We start from the raw sequence: 18240 nt of genomic DNA, 5'->3' as shown, positions 1-18240 counted from the left end.
TTTTATCCACCACTGTCCTCCTATGCAGAGGAAGTCCTCCACCCTCCCACTTAAGCTGCACAACATTCCTCCTTTTAAACATTGAGGAAGATAAAACATTTTCATATTCCTTCCCTGCTTGCTCCCCCTTCCCAGATCCTGCGGCAGCAACACCAGCATAAGTTTTTCTTCCACCACCAGCATTTGCAGTCTTGTCCTCAGATACATTCAAACCTGCTGCCAGAGAGTCTGAATCAGCTGGGATAGCAGTCTTCTGATTATCAGAGTTGAGACCCGTCCCCTCCCCCTTCTCCGAACACTCAGCTACGTTCCTGGGTTCAAATCACAATCCTGTCCGCTGCAGACTCCTGGAGAGCTGTAGCACTACTGCACCCAGCATCTCCTCCACCATTCTCAGGAACAGCCGCTGCGCCTGGTCCAGGCAAAGTCTCTGTATTGTCCATGGAGCTCCTCTCTGCAGACTCTTCCCCCAGAAGCTGACAGTTTCTCCTGAAGCTTTCTTTTCAGCAGGTAATTCAGACTGCATTGTATGCTGTACATTGTCTATGGGTCTGGGCTGACTGCCCGTAGCACTACAACCCTCAGCAAGCCCATTGTCATTAATAAAGTCCACATCGCCATCCTGTGCACACACTGTACCTGCTCGCTGTGTTGTCACCTCTGTGATGTCATGGCTGACGGTGGGATCAGACTTACCCTCAGCTGCTGCAGACTTCATGGTGGATTTTTCTCTCTCCATAGGTCTCTCTTTCACAGGGTGAGGAACGGCGTCCATCTTCTCATCATCATCATCATCATCATCATCATCATCATCATCATCATCATCATCATCATCATCATCATCTGGGGGAGGGGATTCCAGCTGAGTGATGAACTCCAGCATGCCTGTACCTCCCTTGACCTCCTGCTCAGATGTTCCATATTGCTGTCGCAGAGGGAGGGGGGACAGAGGCCTCCACCATTGAGGGCTCAGCAGATGTCTGAGGTGTTGAAGAGCTGGGCTCATCCTCCGGGCCACTTCCTCACTCTCTGCTGTCTGTACCTGCATCTCCTCACTGATGGGATCACCTTCCATGCCGGAAGCGGCTCCTCTCCTCATGCGATTAAATCGTTCCTCATTCCTATATTTATCTTTAAATGCTCCACTGTTCTCCTTCACAGAGCTCACCAGCTCCTTCTGCTTCCTCACAGCTTCCTCCAAGTCCTTCACCTCAGGCCTCAGAGCCGCCTCCTCTTGCTGTACAATTTGCACAAACTTGTTTTTTTCTTCCGAAATTCAGTCATCAAAATCAACAATCTCTCCTCTTCTTCCTCAATCTGCTTCATCTTCCCAACAATCCTCTGTCTAAAGGCAGGCAGGGACTCCTCACTCCTTTGGCCAGGCCCAGAATCTTCCACAGGCCTAGCCAGGGGGCCCCCACCGGGGTCCTCCCCAGGATCCAGCATCCCTCCTGGGGCAGAGGAGTAACTCTAGCCCCTGGTCTCTGGAAGCACAGGAGCAAAGGAACTAGCAACCTCGCTGACAAGGAGAGGAATGGCAGTTTCTCACCATCCCTGTGCTGAGTTCCCGGGTCTGTACACCCGCTGTGCCCATTATGAGGGGTTCTCACCATCCCTGTGCTGAGTTCCCGGGTCTGTACACCCGCTGTGCCCGTTATGGGGGGAGGGGACATCTCATAGGTGGGAGGAGCAGATGAAGTAGAAAGTAAGGACACCTCCCTCTGAAGTCCCTTATTATCTGATTCTCTATGTAGAAGTGAAGTGTCACGTTTGGGTGGGGTGGGGGAGGGGGGCGCTGGGTATTGTCTGGGCGGTGCCATTGGGTGGCGGTCGGGTGATAAGCGAGGAATGTTTCTTATGTAACGATCGATAATTAATGAGATGTAATAAGATTACTTATTGCTGGACTCTGAGGCCTGGATACCTTCCGTGTCTGGAAGGGGCGGGGCTGGGGACAGAGAGGGGGCGGGGCCGGACAGGCGTGCGTAGACACATGGAGGAGGAGGAGGGGGGGTAATAACCCCGGTGTATGGAGCCGATCGATTCCGACATAGAAAGTCATTCCTGATTTCCGGTGATAATCTCTCCAATCTTCATTCTAATGGAAAACTCGTCCCCTCCCCCCACTGAACAACAAAAATCAAAAATAATAAATAATAGGAGGAGGAAGAGGAGTTATTGAGGACTGATGAGGGTCACTAAGGGGTTACATAACATACACAATCTCCCGTCTGAGCAATGTTTATAAACAATGTTACTTTGTATCTCTCTATCTCTTGTCTGAGCAATGTTTATAAACAATGTTACGTGGTATCTCTCTGTCTCCTGTCTAAGCAATGTTTAGAAACAATGTTACTTTGTATCTCTCTCCTGTCTGATCAATGTTTAGAAACAATGTTACTTTGTATCTCTCTATCTCCCATCTGATCAATGTTTATAAACAATGTTACTTTGTATTTCTCTGTCTCCTGTCTGAGCAATGTTTATAAACAATGTTACTTTGTATCTCTCTGTCTCCTGTCTAAGCAATGTTTAGAAACAATGTTGCTTTGTATCTCTCTGTCTCCTGTCTGATCAATGTTTATAAACAATGTTACTTTGTATCTCTCTGTCTCCTGTCTGATCAAAGTTTATAAACAATGTTACTTTGTATCTCTCCATTTCCAGTCTGAGCAATGTTTATAAACAATGTTACTTTGTATCTCTCTATCTCCCGTCTGAACAATGTTTATAAACAATGTTCCTTTGTAAGAATCTGTCCCGTGGTGAGAGGAGTCCTGCTGGGATGAGGCTGCAATGTGTCCCCAATATAAGGATGACAGAAGGGGGCGGGCCTGTCATTATGATGTCAGCAGACACACCGTGTGATGCCTGCCTAGTCCTCCAATCACACGCCGGCTCAGGTAGAGAAGTATCGGGGTGACGGCAGGAAGAGGAATGTTTCTGAGATGGGGGGAAGGTTAATGACAGAAATAAGAACCCTAATACCCCCCTCCCCCTCCCCACTTACCCTACAGTCACTGCCCCTCCCCTACAAAGTAACCCACACTTGTCACCCATATGGGGCGCTATATATATATATATATATATTCCATACATCACTATAATAATATATTTCAGTGCTTTCACTTAAAAATAAATCATTTAATATCCTCGCCCATCGTTGTGACGGAATGAAGTATATATATATATACACCCGCCGGTATTCGGAGGCGTCGCCACCTCTTCATCGTCACTGAAGATCTGCTGGAATTTGCGTTGTGTGCGGCCGGCGGGTCGCGGTGTAATGTGGGTGAGTGTCGCCCTCTGCTGGAGGAAATATGTAACTACCGGGGGGGAGGAGCAAAGAGCAGCCACTCTCTGCATTGACATTTCTATATCCGTTATTATCGCGTTTAACCCCTTCAGCCCCCCCCCAGACCAATTCGCAGCCAAAGGACGGGGGCCCCCTTTTTTTGTGATTCGGCGCTTGCGTCGCTTTAACTGACTGTAATTGCGCGGTAGTGGCTCCCAAACAAAACTGGCGTCCCTTTTTTTTTTTTTTTTTTTAGAGCTTTTCTTTCGGTGGTATTTGATCACCTCTGCGGTTTTAATTTTTTTGTGCTATAAAAAAAAAATTGAGCGACAATTTTGAAAAAAAAACGCATTATATTTTTACTTTTTGCGACATTGTGGGGGACACATCGGACATTTTGGACACATTTTTGGGACCATTGCCATTTATACAGTGATCAGTGCTATACAAATGCAGTGATTCCTGTGTAAATGACACTGGCAGTGAAGGGGTTAACCACTAGGGTCCCGCGGCCACGGAGCTCAGGACCGGGTCGGGAGTGTGCCTCCAGCGGCGCGCACGCAACCCATGGCTGGGCACTTAAAGAGCAACGTACCGGTAGGTGATTGTGCCCAGCCGCGCCATTCTGCCGACGTTTATTGGCGTGAGGCGGTCCTTAAGAGTTTAAGAAGGTCACAGAGAGCAGAAAAATACAAACATCACAACCCGGAAATAACATAAAATACAAAATACAAACATCACAACCTCTGAGATTGGAGGCTCCACCCCTCCCGAGTCTCCATCAAGGCTCCGCCCTCCGGGTCCCAAATCCAGTTCTCCGTCTTCTCCCCTCAGTGATATTTGAACACAGCGGATTATTTCAGTGCCGGTCCGGAGTTCTGCTCTCAGGAAGTGGGATTGGGATCTCGGCGATTTCCCGGGAATCTGAAGAAAATATTCGAATGATAATCAGGACAGACAATTCATCTGCTTCTTATGTCATCTACAGATTAAAGTACAACTGAAGGCAAAACTTGTATTCATCTAGATAGAGAGTGGGAGGAGGGGGGGGGGGGGGGTTATAACCCCTGTCAGGTGTCCCATAGGGGAGATTTCTCTCCACTTCCTGTCCTGTAGCCAAAACAGGAAGTGAGAGGAAATCCCTCCAAAGTGAAGATTTCCCCTCCATTCCTGTTCTGTGGACACATTTGTGATTTTATTTCATTCCGGGGGGTAGCAATAAACAGGACACATAGATTGGGGGGGGGGAGGGTCTCCCTAATGGGGGTACAGACAGCAAATAAAAACTGACAGGGGATCTAATCCCTCTCCACGCCATCCAAAGCGTTATGAGACATTTGTGGCGTTATATTGGGGGTCCTCTCCGCACTGTGAGAATCACATTTGGTGAACACGAAATAAACTAGAGGTCATAGTGCTCCCCGCACCATAATAGTCACCTCAGGGGGGCGTCTGCGGGATGGAAAGTTGTATTGTACCCCAGAGCGAAAAAATCACCACCGATCGTTGTGAATAGTCTGACCTCAGCGAGGAGCTCTCCGATCATCAGATTTCTTCTCTCCGATCATCAGATTTCTTCTCTCCGATCATCAGATTTCTTCTCTCCGATCATCAGATTTCTTCTCTCCGATCATCAGATTTCTTCTCTCCGATCATCAGATTTCTTCTCTCCGATCATCAGATTTCTTCTCTCCTGAAGTGGAATCATCTTCTTCCCACTTGTTACATCTCCATCCTGGATTGTTACTTTGTATCCCCAGACCGCCCTCTCCTATGATTGGTCCTCTTTTATCAGGCAGTGGGGGGACACCTAGTGGTATATATGTGTCATTACATCTCCATCCTGGATTGTTACTTTGTATTCTCCTTTTATCCCCCCCCCCATGATACAATCGGGGCTCTTTTATCAGGCAGAGGGGGACACCTAGTGACAGATTTGTATAATTACATTTCATGAAATACATCAATTACTTTTAATCAATTAAATTAAGAGATCACCATTTGGTTTTCTTATCAGGAATTTAATGTTGGTCATTTATTATTATTCAGGATTTATATAATATTATTTTTATTATTATAATACAGGATTTATATATTATTATTATGCAGTATTTATATGTTATTATTATTCAGGATTTATATTATTATACAGGATTTATATAATAATATTATTATTATTATTATTTTTATTAATAATAATATTATACAGGATTTATAATATTATTATTATAATACAGGATTTATATATTATTAATATATAAATCCTGAATATTATTATTATTATTATTATTCAGGATTTATATATTATTATACAGGATTTATATATTATTTATTATTATTATTATTATACAGGATTTATATTATTATTATTATTCAGGATTTATTTTTTATTATTATTATTATTATTATTATTATTATTATTATTCAGAATTTATATACTATTATATTATTCAGCAAACTGTTGACACCATATAAATCCTGTATTATAATAATAATAATATATAAATCCTGAATAATAATAATAATAATATAAACCCTGTATAATAATATATAAATCCTGAATAATAATAATATATAAATCCTGAATAATAATAATATAAATCCCGTAAAATATTATTATTATTCAGGATTTATATTATTATTATTATTATTATTATTATTATTATTATTATTATTCAGGATTTATATATTATTATTACCACCACCATATAAATCCTGAATAATAATAATATATAAATCCTGAATAATAATAATAATAATAATATAAATCCTGAATAATAATAATAAATCCTGAATAATAATAATATAAATCCCTTATAATAATATTATTAGTATTATTCAGGATTTATATTATTATTATTATTATTATACAGGATTTATATTATTATTATTACCACCACCATATAAATCCTGAATAATAATAATAATAATAATATAAATCCTGTATAATAATAATAATAATAATATTATACAAGATTTTTATGGCGCCAACAGTTTGCGCAGCGCTTTACACCGTGAGGGCAGACAGTACAGTTACCATAGAATGCGATAGGGGAGGAATCGGAGGGCGCGGCTCGTTGGCGCTTACAACATTTATTCATGACAGGCATTCATTTAGTGCCAACAATTTGCGCAGTGCTTTTCATACTTTACACTCCCGTCAGTCCCTGGCCTCAGGAGCTTACAATCTAAGGTCCTTATCACACACACCTATGGAGCCAATTTAGCAGGGAAGCGATTCTTTTATTTTGTCGGTATCACCTTGCCTCGTATTGTATTGTTGTCTTCTAGGAATTGGGGTGCGGGTCTTCTAGGTTGGTGCGGTGGCGGCCGGCCATCTTAGGAGAGTTCCACTGACCTCTCTGGGAGACGCCTGGCATGTCATGAAGGGTCTCATCTATCCTGAGGACTTGTCATGTATGCATGGGCGTCTGCTCGGCGGGTCAACAACACCCCCCCCCCCAGAGCAAGGTATCCACACATGGACACTCGGGGCCGATCCTGGGCAGGTGCACCGCACCCAGGCACCACCACAAGCTGCCACAAAGGGGAGGGGCCACCAAAGCTGTGACAGTCACTTACTGTTATGTCCACAAGCATCCATCACTTATAGAGTTCTATGGCAAGGAAGGGGCACAAGCCACATGATTGGTCAATGGATTCATGTCCAATTACATTAAGGACTGAAATACACACCAATCGTAGAGTAAAGGTTTCCAGCCAATCACAGACTCCCTAGACCCTCTTATTGCACCATCCCCTGGCTTCTCTGCTGCCCTGGTTGCTAGACTTGCCTGGCGTCTAGCAACCAGTGACGTGATTTGTGACGTCGTGAGGCCGAGACGAGGCCCCAGCATTCAGACCGGTGGGGAGGAACTTCTTCCTACTTCGCACCTGGTCAGGTTTGGCTCCACCCACCTCCTCCACCTTCTTCAGGTAGCTCGGCTCAGAGCCTGGGGGAAGGAAGGAAGGGAGCACGGGCTCCACCCACCTCCTCCACCTTCTTCAGGTAGCTCGGCTCAGAGCCTGGGGGAAGGAAGGAAGGGAGCACGGGCTCCACCCACCTCCTCCACCTTCTTCAGGTAGCTCGGCTCAGAGCCTGGTCGAAGGAAGGGAGCACGGGCTCCACCCACCTCCTCCACCTTCTTCAGGTAGCTCGGCTCAGAGCCTGGTCGAAGGAAGGGAGCACGGGCTCCACCCACCTCCTCCATCTTCTTCAGGTAGCTCGGCTCGGAGCCTGAGGGAAGGAAGGGAGCACGGGCTCCACCCACCTCCTCCATCTTCTTCAGGTAGCTCGGCTCAGAGCCTGAGGGAAGGAAGGGAGCACAGGCTCCACCCACCTCCTCCACCTTCTTCAGGTAGCTCGGCTCGGAGGCTGAGGGAAGGAAGGGAGGGAGCACGGGCTCCACCCACCTCCTCCACCTTCTTCAGGTAGCTCGGCTCGGAGCCTGAGGGAAGGAAGGGAGCACGGGCTCCACCCACCTCCTCCACCTTCTTCAGGTAGCTCGGCTCGGAGGCTGAGGGAAGGAAGGAAGGGAGCACAGGCTCCACCCACCTCCTCCACCTTCTTCAGGTAGCTCGGCTCGGAGGCTGAGGGAAGGAAGGGAGGGAGCACGCCTGAAGAGTGTGAGCGGCCCACCTGCAGCAGCACCTGCCTGAGGTGTCCGTGTTCTGGAACTCATCTAACGGCACTACCTGTATAATTGAAGTCAAGGCGTTAAATGAATTATTTCATGATGGATATGCGGGAGATATGGTTGCTAACCTTCTAAAAAAAAATGCTCTTCGCCTGGCTGTACTGCTGTCCCCATGGGCCTGAATGCTTTCTAAGCCAGAGCCTGTATGCACATCAGAAAAGTTTAAGGCGTGGTCATCTCTGACGGCAACTGCTTTCCTTCACCTTGTGCAACTAATTGGTGCTCCAGCTGGCAGAACCCCCTGCGACTCGGTTGGGCTCCAAACCTGAAGCTCCAACCCCGGCGCTGCTCGCTTCCAACCTGGATAGCCCTCAGACCGCCTAGAAGCCAGGTAGTCTCGGCTAGGCCTCCTGGCCTAGCAGCCGGGAGCTTCTCAACTCCCATCCATCTAATCCCCGATCACCCGAATAAATAGGCTCTCCCAGCAGGCCAAGGGCCAAGAAGCCCTCTGCCAATTGACTGAGACAACCCATCCGCTCCTAGTCTGGATTTACTAGGCCCTGGTCCATCTAATGGCACAGGTAACGATGCCACCTAGTGACAGAAGAGAGAGGTGCATCAACCCAGACTTAGGAAAAGGCCAGTGGCTCGCCCTAACAATCAGCCAGGCCGGTTACCACCTAGCAAACTAAATTTGTCGGCATCCCCGCCTAACACCATGTTACATCTACATAGATATGATGGACTAGACTGGGAAATAAATACATATATAAAAATTCAGAACGGAACATTTCTTGTATTTTACCAATAAAGATTCAGATCTTCAAACCTTTTACTCAACGCTTTTGCGGCACTATGACCTCTCCCTCTGGGGGGCGGGTCATTTCTAATACATAGAGATAAATCAATGGAAGTTGTATATACAGTAATGCAGACCCTATGATAAGACTAGGGGCAGTATAGACAGAAGGGCAATTGTACCACCACAACGTCTATGGAGTGTGGAGGAAAGTGGAGACCCCGAGGCCGGCCAGACAAACTCGCATCCTTTTTTTTGGGGGGGGGTCTCCGGCATTTTCATCCACTGAATCGGGTAGGTGACCTCTGTCGGGAATCGGCACGTCTGTCGTTATTGTTGTAACTTCTTCAATGTAAGAATTGTGGATCAGCCAAAAGATTTCCTTCCCACCAGAACCAAAGATTGCAGGACTTGGCTGATCATTATAGATGAAAGGCCAGGCAATCCGGGGTCTATGGGAGGAGGCCGCTGGGGGCTTTTGTAAGTCTGTGGGCCTGAGAATTGGGGTGGATCGGGGGGGGGGGGCAACACTGCAGAGCATGGAGGGTCTAATGGTGGGACTAACAATGGTGAAAGAAGAAATACCCTGATATTGGGTGGGATACGTCACATGACAAGGGGAGACGGGAAACGGGACAGTCCATCCTCAGGGGGTAACCGTTCTGAGGAGGGGGAGGGGGGGGTCTGTTCTCAGTGGGCACCACCTCTCCCTGTTCTCTGCTGGACATAGTAATAGAAGATCATTCAATAGCCACCAACCCAACATCACCAGACTAAAGATCCACCCAAAGGTGACATTCCAGGTGTAGGTGGAGTCATCTATATGTGTGTTTTGGTGGCTCCATCCCATAGTATTTGCCTTACATTTGTGACCCGGGAACTCAGCACAGGGATGGTGGGAACCCCTCATAATGGGCACAGTGGGTGTACAGACCCGGGAACTCAGCACAGGGATGGTGGGAACCCCTCATAATGGGCACAGCGGGTGTACAGACCCGGGAACTCAGCACAGGGATGGTGGGAACCCCTCATAATGGGCACAGCGGGTGTACAGACCCCGGAAATCAGCACAGGGATGGTGGGAACCCCTCATAATGGGCACAGCGGGTGTACAGACCCGGGAACTCAGCACAGGGATGGTGGGAACCCCTCATAATGGGTACAGCGGGTGTACAGACCCGGGAACTCAGCACAGGGATGGTGGGAACCCCTCATAATGGGCACAGCGGGTGTACAGACCGGGGAACTCAGCACAGGGATGGTGGGAACCTCTCATAATGGGCACAGCGGGCGTACAGACCCAGGAACTCAGCACAGGGATGGTGGGAACCCCTCATAATGGGCACAGCGGGTGTACAGACCCGGGAACTCAGCACAGGGATGGTGGGAACCCCTCATAATGGGCACAGCGGGTGTACAGACCCGGGAACTCAGCACAGGGATGGTGGGAACCCCTCATAATGGGCACAGCGGGTGTACAGACCCGGGAACTCAGCACAGGGATGGTGAGAACCCCTCATAATGGGCACAGCGGGTGTATAGACCCGGGAACTCAGCACAGGGATGGTGAGAACCCCTCATAATGGGCACAGCGGGTGTACAGACCCGGGAACTCAGCACAGGCATGGTGGGAACCCCTCATAATGGGCACAGCGGGTGTACAGACCCGGGAACTCAGCACAGGGATGGTGGGAACCCCTCATAATGGGCACAGCGGGTGTACAGACCCGGGAACTCAGCACAGGCATGGTGGGAACCCCTCATAATGGGCACAGCGGGTGTACAGACCCCGGAAATCAGCACAGGGGTGGTGGGAACCCCTCATAATGGGCACAGCGGGTGTACAGACCCGGGAACTCAGCACAGGGATGGTGGGAACCCCTCATAATGGGCACAGCGGGTGTACAGACCCGGGAACTCAGCACAGGGATGGTGGGAACCTCTCATAATGGGCACAGCGGGTGTACAGACCCGGGAACTCAGCACAGGGGTGGTGGGAACCCCTCATAATGGGCACAGCGGGTGTACAGACCCGGGAACTCAGCACAGGGGTGGTGGGAACCCCTCATAATGGGCACAGCGGGTGTACAGACCCGGGAACTCAGCACAGGGATGGTGGGAACCTCTCATAATGGGCACAGCGGGTGTACAGACCCGGGAACTCAGCACAGGGATGGTGGGAACCCCTCATAATGGGCACAGCGGGTGTACAGACCCGGGAACTCAGCACAGGGATGGTGGGAACCCCTCATAATGGGTACAGCGGGTGTACAGACCCAGGAACTCAGCACAGGGATGGTGGGAACCCCTCATAATGGGCACAGCGGGTGTACAGACCCGGGAACTCAGCACAGGGATGGTGGGAACCCCTCATAATGGGCACAGCGGGTGTACAGACCGGGGAACTCAGCACAGGGATGGTGGGAACCCCTCATAATGGGTACAGCGGGTGTACAGACCCGGGAACTCAGCACAGGGATGGTGGGAACCCCTCATAATGGGCACAGCGGGTGTACAGACCGGGGAACTCAGCACAGGGATGGTGGGAACCTCTCATAATGGGCACAGCGGGTGTACAGACCCAGGAACTCAGCACAGGGATGGTGGGGACCCCTCATAATGGGCACAGCGGGTGTACAGACCGGGGAACTCAGCACAGGGATGGTGAGAACCCCTCATAATGGGCACAGCGGGTGTACAGACCGGGGAACTCAGCACAGGGATGGTGGGAACCCCTCATAATGGGCACAGCGGGTCCTGTCCTCATGCTATGGATGATGAATTGGCTACATACACCCCGGGGATCTCTTACACTAACGGTTTTCTTTTCTCTCCTGGCAGTTGGCGGGTTGGAAGAATTGATCAAAAAATTCAACAAGAACCTGGTACTGTACGGACTGTGCCGAGTGCCGGACCCCAACACCCAGGGACCCCGATTCATCCTCATATACTGGGTAAGATTTCCCCACATGGGGCAATTCCTCCTGTACTACTGATGGAAGTAGTATTAGTGGTAGTCATAGGACAATAGTATTAGTGAGAGTAGCAGTTGTAGTAATTGTAGTGGTATTAGTACAGTGCCTGGAAAAAGTATTCATACCCCCCGACATTCCCCACATTTTAATACAACCAAAACCATAAATGTATTTTATTGGGATTTTATGTGATGGACCAACACAAAGTGTCACATAATTGTGAAGTGGAAGGAAAATGATAAATGATACAAATAAATCTGTGAAAAGTGTGGGGGAGGGGCATTTGTATGGCGCCCCCCGGAGTCAATACTTTGTAGAACCCCCTTTCTCTACAAGTCTTTTTGGGGGTGTCTCTACCTGCTTTGCACATCTAGAGAGGACATTTCTGCCCATTCTTCTTCTTTGTAAAATATCTCAAGCTCTGTCAGATTGGATGGAGAGCGTCTGTGATCAGCAATTTTCAAGTCTGGCCACAGATTCTCAATGGGATTTAGGTCTGGACTGTGACTGGGCCATTCTAACACATGAATATGCTTTGATGTAAACCATTCCATTGTAGCTCTGGCTGGATGTTTCGGGTCGTTGTCCTGCTGGAAGGGGAACCTCCGCTCCGGTCTCAAGTCTTCTGCCGACTCTAACAGGTTTTCTTCTAAGATTGTCCTGTATTTGTCTCCATCCATCTTCCCATCAACTCTGACCAGCTTCCCTGTCCCTGCTGAAGAAAACCATCCCCACCACATGATGCTGCCACCACCATGTCTCACGGTGGGGATGGTGTGTTCGGGGGATGGGCGGTGTTAGTTTTCCCCACACATAGCGTTTTGCTTTTAGGTCATAAAGTAGAATTTTGGTCTCCTCTGACCAGATCACCTTCTTCCACATGTTTGCTGCCCCCTCCCCCACATGGCTTCTCACAAACTACAAACAGGACTTCTTATGACTTTCTTCCTCCAATGTCTTTCTTCTTGTCACTCTTCCATAAAGGGCAGATTTGTGGAGAGACGACTAATAGTTGTCCTGTGGACAGATTCTCCCCCCTGAGCTGTGGATCTCTGCAGCTCCTCCAGAGTTACCATGGACCTCTTGGCTCTTCTCTGATGAATGCTCTCCTTGCCCGGCCCGGTCAGTTTAGGTGGACGGCCATGTCTTGGTAGGTTTGCGGTTGTGCCCATACTCTTTCCATTTTCCGATGGTGGATTGAACAGAAATCCGTGAGATGGTCAAAGCTTGGGAGATTTTATTATAACCTGACCCTGCTTTATACTTCTCCACAACTTTATCACCGACCTGTCTGGTGTGTTCCTTGGCCTTCATGATGCTGTTTGTTCACTAAGGTTCTCTAACAAACCTCTGAGGGCTTCACAGAGCAGCTGTATTTATACTGAGATTAAATTACACACAGGTGGACTTGGTTCCACTAGATTTTAGTTAGGGGTATTGGAGTAAAGGGGGCGCCATACAAATGCCCCTCCCCCACACTTTTCACATATTTATTTGTATCATTTATCATTTTCCTTCCACTTCACAATTATGTGACACTTTGTGTTGGTCCATCACATAAAATCCCAATAAAATACATTTACGTTTTTGGTTGTAACAAAATGTGGGGAATGTCAAGGGGTATGAATACTTTTTTAAAGGCCCTGTAGTAGACGTAGTTGTACTAGTAGTGATAGCATTAATAATAGTGGTATTAGTAATAACAACAGTAACGTTTGTGCAGGAGTAGGGGGTGGTAGTAGTATTGGTGGTTGTTGTAGTAACAGCAGTAGTAGTAGTAATTTTAGTAATAGTGGTAGCGGGGTTAGTAGTAATAATAGTAGTTGTAGTAGTAGTAGGACTAGTAGTGGGAGCAGTATTAGTAGTAGTAATAGTCATACTAGTAGTAAAAGTAGTAGTCATACTAGTATTAGTAGTAGTCATACTTGTAGTATTAGTAGTAGGTGTATGAGTTAATAGTAGTAGTCATACTAGTAGTATGAGGTAGTAGTAGTAGTATGAGTTAATAGTAGTAGTCATACTAGTAGTGGTAGTAGTATGAGTTAATAGTAGTCATACTAGTAGTAGTGGTAGTATGCGTTAATAGTAGTAGTCATACTAGTAGTAGTGGTAGTAGTATGAGTTAATAGTAGTAGTCATACTAGTAGTAGTAGTAGTAGTAGTAGTATGAGTTAATAGTAGTCATACTAATAGTAGTGGTAGTATGCGTTAATAGTAGTAGTCATACTAGTAGTAGTGGTAGTAGTATGAGTTAATAGTAGTAGTCATACTAGTAGTAGTAGTAGTAGTAGTATGAGTTAATAGTAGTCATACTAATAGTAGTGGTAGTATGAGTTAATAGTAGTAGTCATACTAGTATTAGCACTAGGCCCTTTAATAGCCCCCTCTTGGTAATTGCTGACCCCATGGGGCAGGCAGACAGAAGATTGAGGACACCGTAGGAGCAGTCACAGTGTCAGAGTCTATCTTGAGTCTATAGTAAATCTGACCCCAGACACCGACCACCAATTCCTGGATTGGAGGATGAGGAATCGTTCCTCTGCCCGGCTCCTCTGTGACTCTCTTCTGGAAGAAGATCCTTTGGTAGCCCCCCCCCCCCCCCTCCAGATATCCCACCACATCTTTGGGCCCCCATCACCGGTCCCAGGCCGAGTTCAGATCCGTCCAGGAGGGAGAGAGAACACTCCGGACACAATTATATCTGCCCCACCACACCCCACAACAAGAATCTCCGGAATTGGTCAGACGTATTCATAACTCGGTGATCTTCCTTCCCACTCAGACTACTGGAACCTCCTCGACAGTAACAGGCAGGAGCAATCAACCCACTGAGCTCAGGGAAGACCCGCAGAGCCCAGAGAAGGGAGAACAGAGCTCAGGCTGACTACAGCCTAGCTACAAACATACGAAGGTTAATGGGGGACCTTTGGAGGAGGAGCAGAAGTGAGGACATTGGACCACCTTCCCTGGACATTCTACAGCCTACCTACAAACATACTAAGTTTAATGGGGACCTTTGGACGGTTGTCAACCAAATGGCACGGGGAGCGGGGGCAGTTTTTAGGGAACACATTGATGAAATTTAATCGGCATACATTTGCCTACCCCAATTCCTCACCCCCTCTAGTTTCCATCATGCATAGCCTTGACCTGCATTCTCAGTCCTGGTGGGACCTGGAAAATATCACCCTGTCCTCCCCAATCTTACCACTTTCTCTCATGGCAGGTGGGTGAAAACGTGGACGCATCGCGGAAAGAGGTCAGCACCCAGCACCTTCCCGCCATCCGCAGGTTCTTCAAGGTAGGTGGAGGTGTCGACGGCGTGTGTGTGTGTGTGTGTGTGTGATGCATACAGACAGGAAGTGAGAGGTTCCATCATCTTCATTCCCTCACAAACCCCAGCAGGGGGCGCCACCATTCCTTCTCTGTGGGCTTTTCCTTAAGCAAACCAGTTTCCTGGAGCACAATGTCCTCGTCCTGTCCTGAAAACCGCATCATCACCCACTCTTTCTGTTGGCTCCATAGAAAGATCGAGTTTGGTGCTCCCCCTGCTGGTCACTGGGTGCTGCAGACTTTAGCTGCGCTATCTCCTGATCACTTTAATACAGTGTAAGCAACCAACTGATCAGCAGATTGCACAGCTAACGTACTCAACCAAGAGGGGCATGCATGACTAAAGGGATGCCGGGGATGTGTTCTTTCATATGATGCTCTGGAACAGCAGTACAGGGACTACTCCAGCCCTAAAGATCACGACCGCACATGGCGAAGAACAAAGAGAGAGCTAATTCTGTTATTGTTCCCCCAAACCCTGAGGGTGACCCGTGTCCACGTTTTGTCTCATCCAGGAGGCCAGCGTCATGCTCCGCGCCCAGCGGATAGAGGACATATCACAGGAGGCCGTGACACAGGCCCTCAACAAAGTGCCACAGCCCACCCGATCCTTCCACAGATCCAGACTTCCCGGATCTCACGATTTGGTGGTGAGTGACCCCATTGTATCCTTCATTAGACTGACACAATCTCCTCTACCTAATCCAATTTTATGTGAAAGGTAAGTCCTGTGTTCTTTTTTCTCTTCTCCTTTCTTAGGGGACGAATTACACAAAAACCAACCCAGCCATAGAGATGAAGTTCAGTATGAGGGACTCGTTCTGGCAGAGGAATGAGGTGAGCTTTAGGGACGGGTGTAGAGTGACCATCCTGGTAAGGTGTAAAAAGGATTGCTATAGATATATGTATAGTTCTGGAATCACATGATGCCCCATGATCACCAACCACCCCTGAGATCAGGAGGCCAGATATTAATGAACAGAGGACCCCAGGCCCGCTTTCATCCTTGTCCCAACCCCCAATCTATAGTAACCTCACTATTTTCTCTGCAGAGAGAGGAGGAGAGGCGGAAGGAGCATGAACGTCTGCGCTTGCAGGAGGAACGGATTGCGATGGAGAAAGCCAGAATAGAGAGAGAGCGACTGGAGGAAGAGGATAGGGAGCGCCGGATCCAGGAGAAGGAGAAGATGGTAGAGGAGCAGAGGTGAGGAAATTGTACCGTCCTCTCTGGACATTGTACTGATACCAGACATGACTGAGCACTGCTCCCCCTCTGATCCTATGACTCAGACTGGAGGACAAGCAGAGGTGAGGACATCGTATTGTCTTCTTTGGACAGCAGAGGTGAAGATGTTATATTGTCCTCTCTGGACATTGTACTGATACCAGACATGACTGAATGGACCATCTTCTCTGGACATTGTACTGATACCTGACATGACTGAATGGAGCACTGCTCCCCCTCTGATCCCATGACTCAGACTGGAGGACAAGCAGAGGTGAGGACATCGTATTGTCTTCTTTGGACAGCAGAGGTGAAGATGTTATATTGTCCTCTCTGGACATTGTATTGATACCAGACATGACTGAATGGACCATCTTCTCTGGACATTGTACTGATACCAAACATGACTGATTGGAGCACTGCTCCCCCTCTGATCCCATGACTCAGACTGGAGGACAAGCAGAGGTGAGGACATCGTATTGTCCTCTCTGGACAGCAGAGATGAAGATGTTATATTGTCCTCTCTGGACATTGTACTGATACCAGACATGACTGAATGGACCGTCTTCTCTGGACATTGTACTGATACCAGACATGACTGAGCACTGCTCCCCCTCTGATCCTATGACTCAGACTGGAGGACAAGCAGAGGTGAGGACATCGTATTGTCTTCTTTGGACAGCAGAGGTGAAGATGTTATATTGTCCTCTCTGGACATTGTACTGATACCAGACATGACTGAATGGACCATCTTCTCTGGACATTGTACTGATACCTGACATGACTGAATGGAGCACTGCTCCCCCTCTGATCCCATGACTCAGACTGGAGGACAAGCAGAGGTGAGGACATCGTATTGTCTTCTTTGGACAGCAGAGGTGAAGATGTTATATTGTCCTCTCTGGACATTGTACTGATACTAGACATGACTGAATGGACCGTCTTCTCTGGACATTGTACTGATACCAGACATGACTGAGCACTGCTCCCCCTCTGATCCCATGACTCAGACTGGAGGACAAGCAGAGGTGAGGACATCGTATTGTCTTCTTTGGACAGCAGAGGTGAAGATGTTATATTGTCCTCTCTGGACATTGTACTGATACCAGACATGACTGAATGGACCATCTTCTCTGGACATTGTACTGATACCAAACATGACTGAATGGAGCACTGCTCCCCCTCTGATCCCATGACTCAAACTGGAGGACAAGCAAAGGTGAGGACATCGTATTGTCTTCTTTGGACAGCAGAGGTGAAGATGTTATATTGTCCTCTCTGGACATTGTACTGATACCAGACATGACTGAATGGACCATCTTCTCTGGACATTGTACTGATACCAGACATGACTGAATGGACCATCTTCTCTGGACATTGTACTGATACCAGACATGACTGAATGGACCATCTTCTCTGGACATTGTACTGATACCAAACATGACTGAGTGGAGCACTGCTCCCCCTCTGATGCCATGACTCAGACTGGAGGACAAGCAGAGGTGAGGACATCGTATTGTCTTCTTTGGACAGCAGAGGTGAGGATGTTATATTGTCCTCTCTGGACATTGTACTGATACCAGACATGACTGAATGGACCATCTTCTCTGGACATTGTACTGATACCATGACATGACTCCTCACCTGGTCCCATGACTCAGACTGGTGGAGGAGCAGAGGTGAGGACATCATCTTGTCTTCCCTGGACAGCAGAGGTGAGGACATCATATTGTCTTCTCTGGATATTGCACTGGTACCAGAAATGACACCTCTGGTCCAATGACTTAGACTGGTGGAGGAGCCGAGACGAGGACATTGTATTGATATCATGACAGGACTCCTCATGTGGTCCCATGGCTCAGACTAGTGGAGGAGCAAAAGTGAGGACATTAGACCACCTTCCCTGGACATTGTACTGATACCATGACATGACTGCTCATCTGGTCCAATGATTTGGACTGGTGGAGGAGCAGAGG

General features: G+C 47.8%; 1 protein-coding gene across 1 annotated transcript in view; it reads left to right on the top strand.

Annotated features, from left to right (window-relative positions):
* Positions 1–18240, top strand: part of LOC143975971 (uncharacterized) — an 87487-nt gene that overhangs the window by 35405 nt on the left and 33842 nt on the right. The window contains exons 3-7 of the mRNA XM_077478499.1: positions 11573–11685; positions 14933–15007; positions 15555–15689; positions 15799–15876; positions 16092–16243. Coding sequence (XP_077334625.1) covers positions 11573–11685; positions 14933–15007; positions 15555–15689; positions 15799–15876; positions 16092–16243 — 553 coding nt within the window. The remainder of the gene's footprint in view (positions 1–11572; positions 11686–14932; positions 15008–15554; positions 15690–15798; positions 15877–16091; positions 16244–18240) is intronic.

The sequence above is a fragment of the Lithobates pipiens genome, unplaced genomic scaffold (genome assembly GCF_037356315.1).
Source record: "Lithobates pipiens isolate NorthernLeopardFrog02 unplaced genomic scaffold, aLitPip1_a1.2 Scaffold_13, whole genome shotgun sequence".
Classification (NCBI taxonomy): domain Eukaryota; kingdom Metazoa; phylum Chordata; class Amphibia; order Anura; family Ranidae; genus Lithobates; species Lithobates pipiens.
Note: the sequence above shows the minus strand (reverse complement) of the source record. Positions and strands in the feature narration are given on the sequence as shown.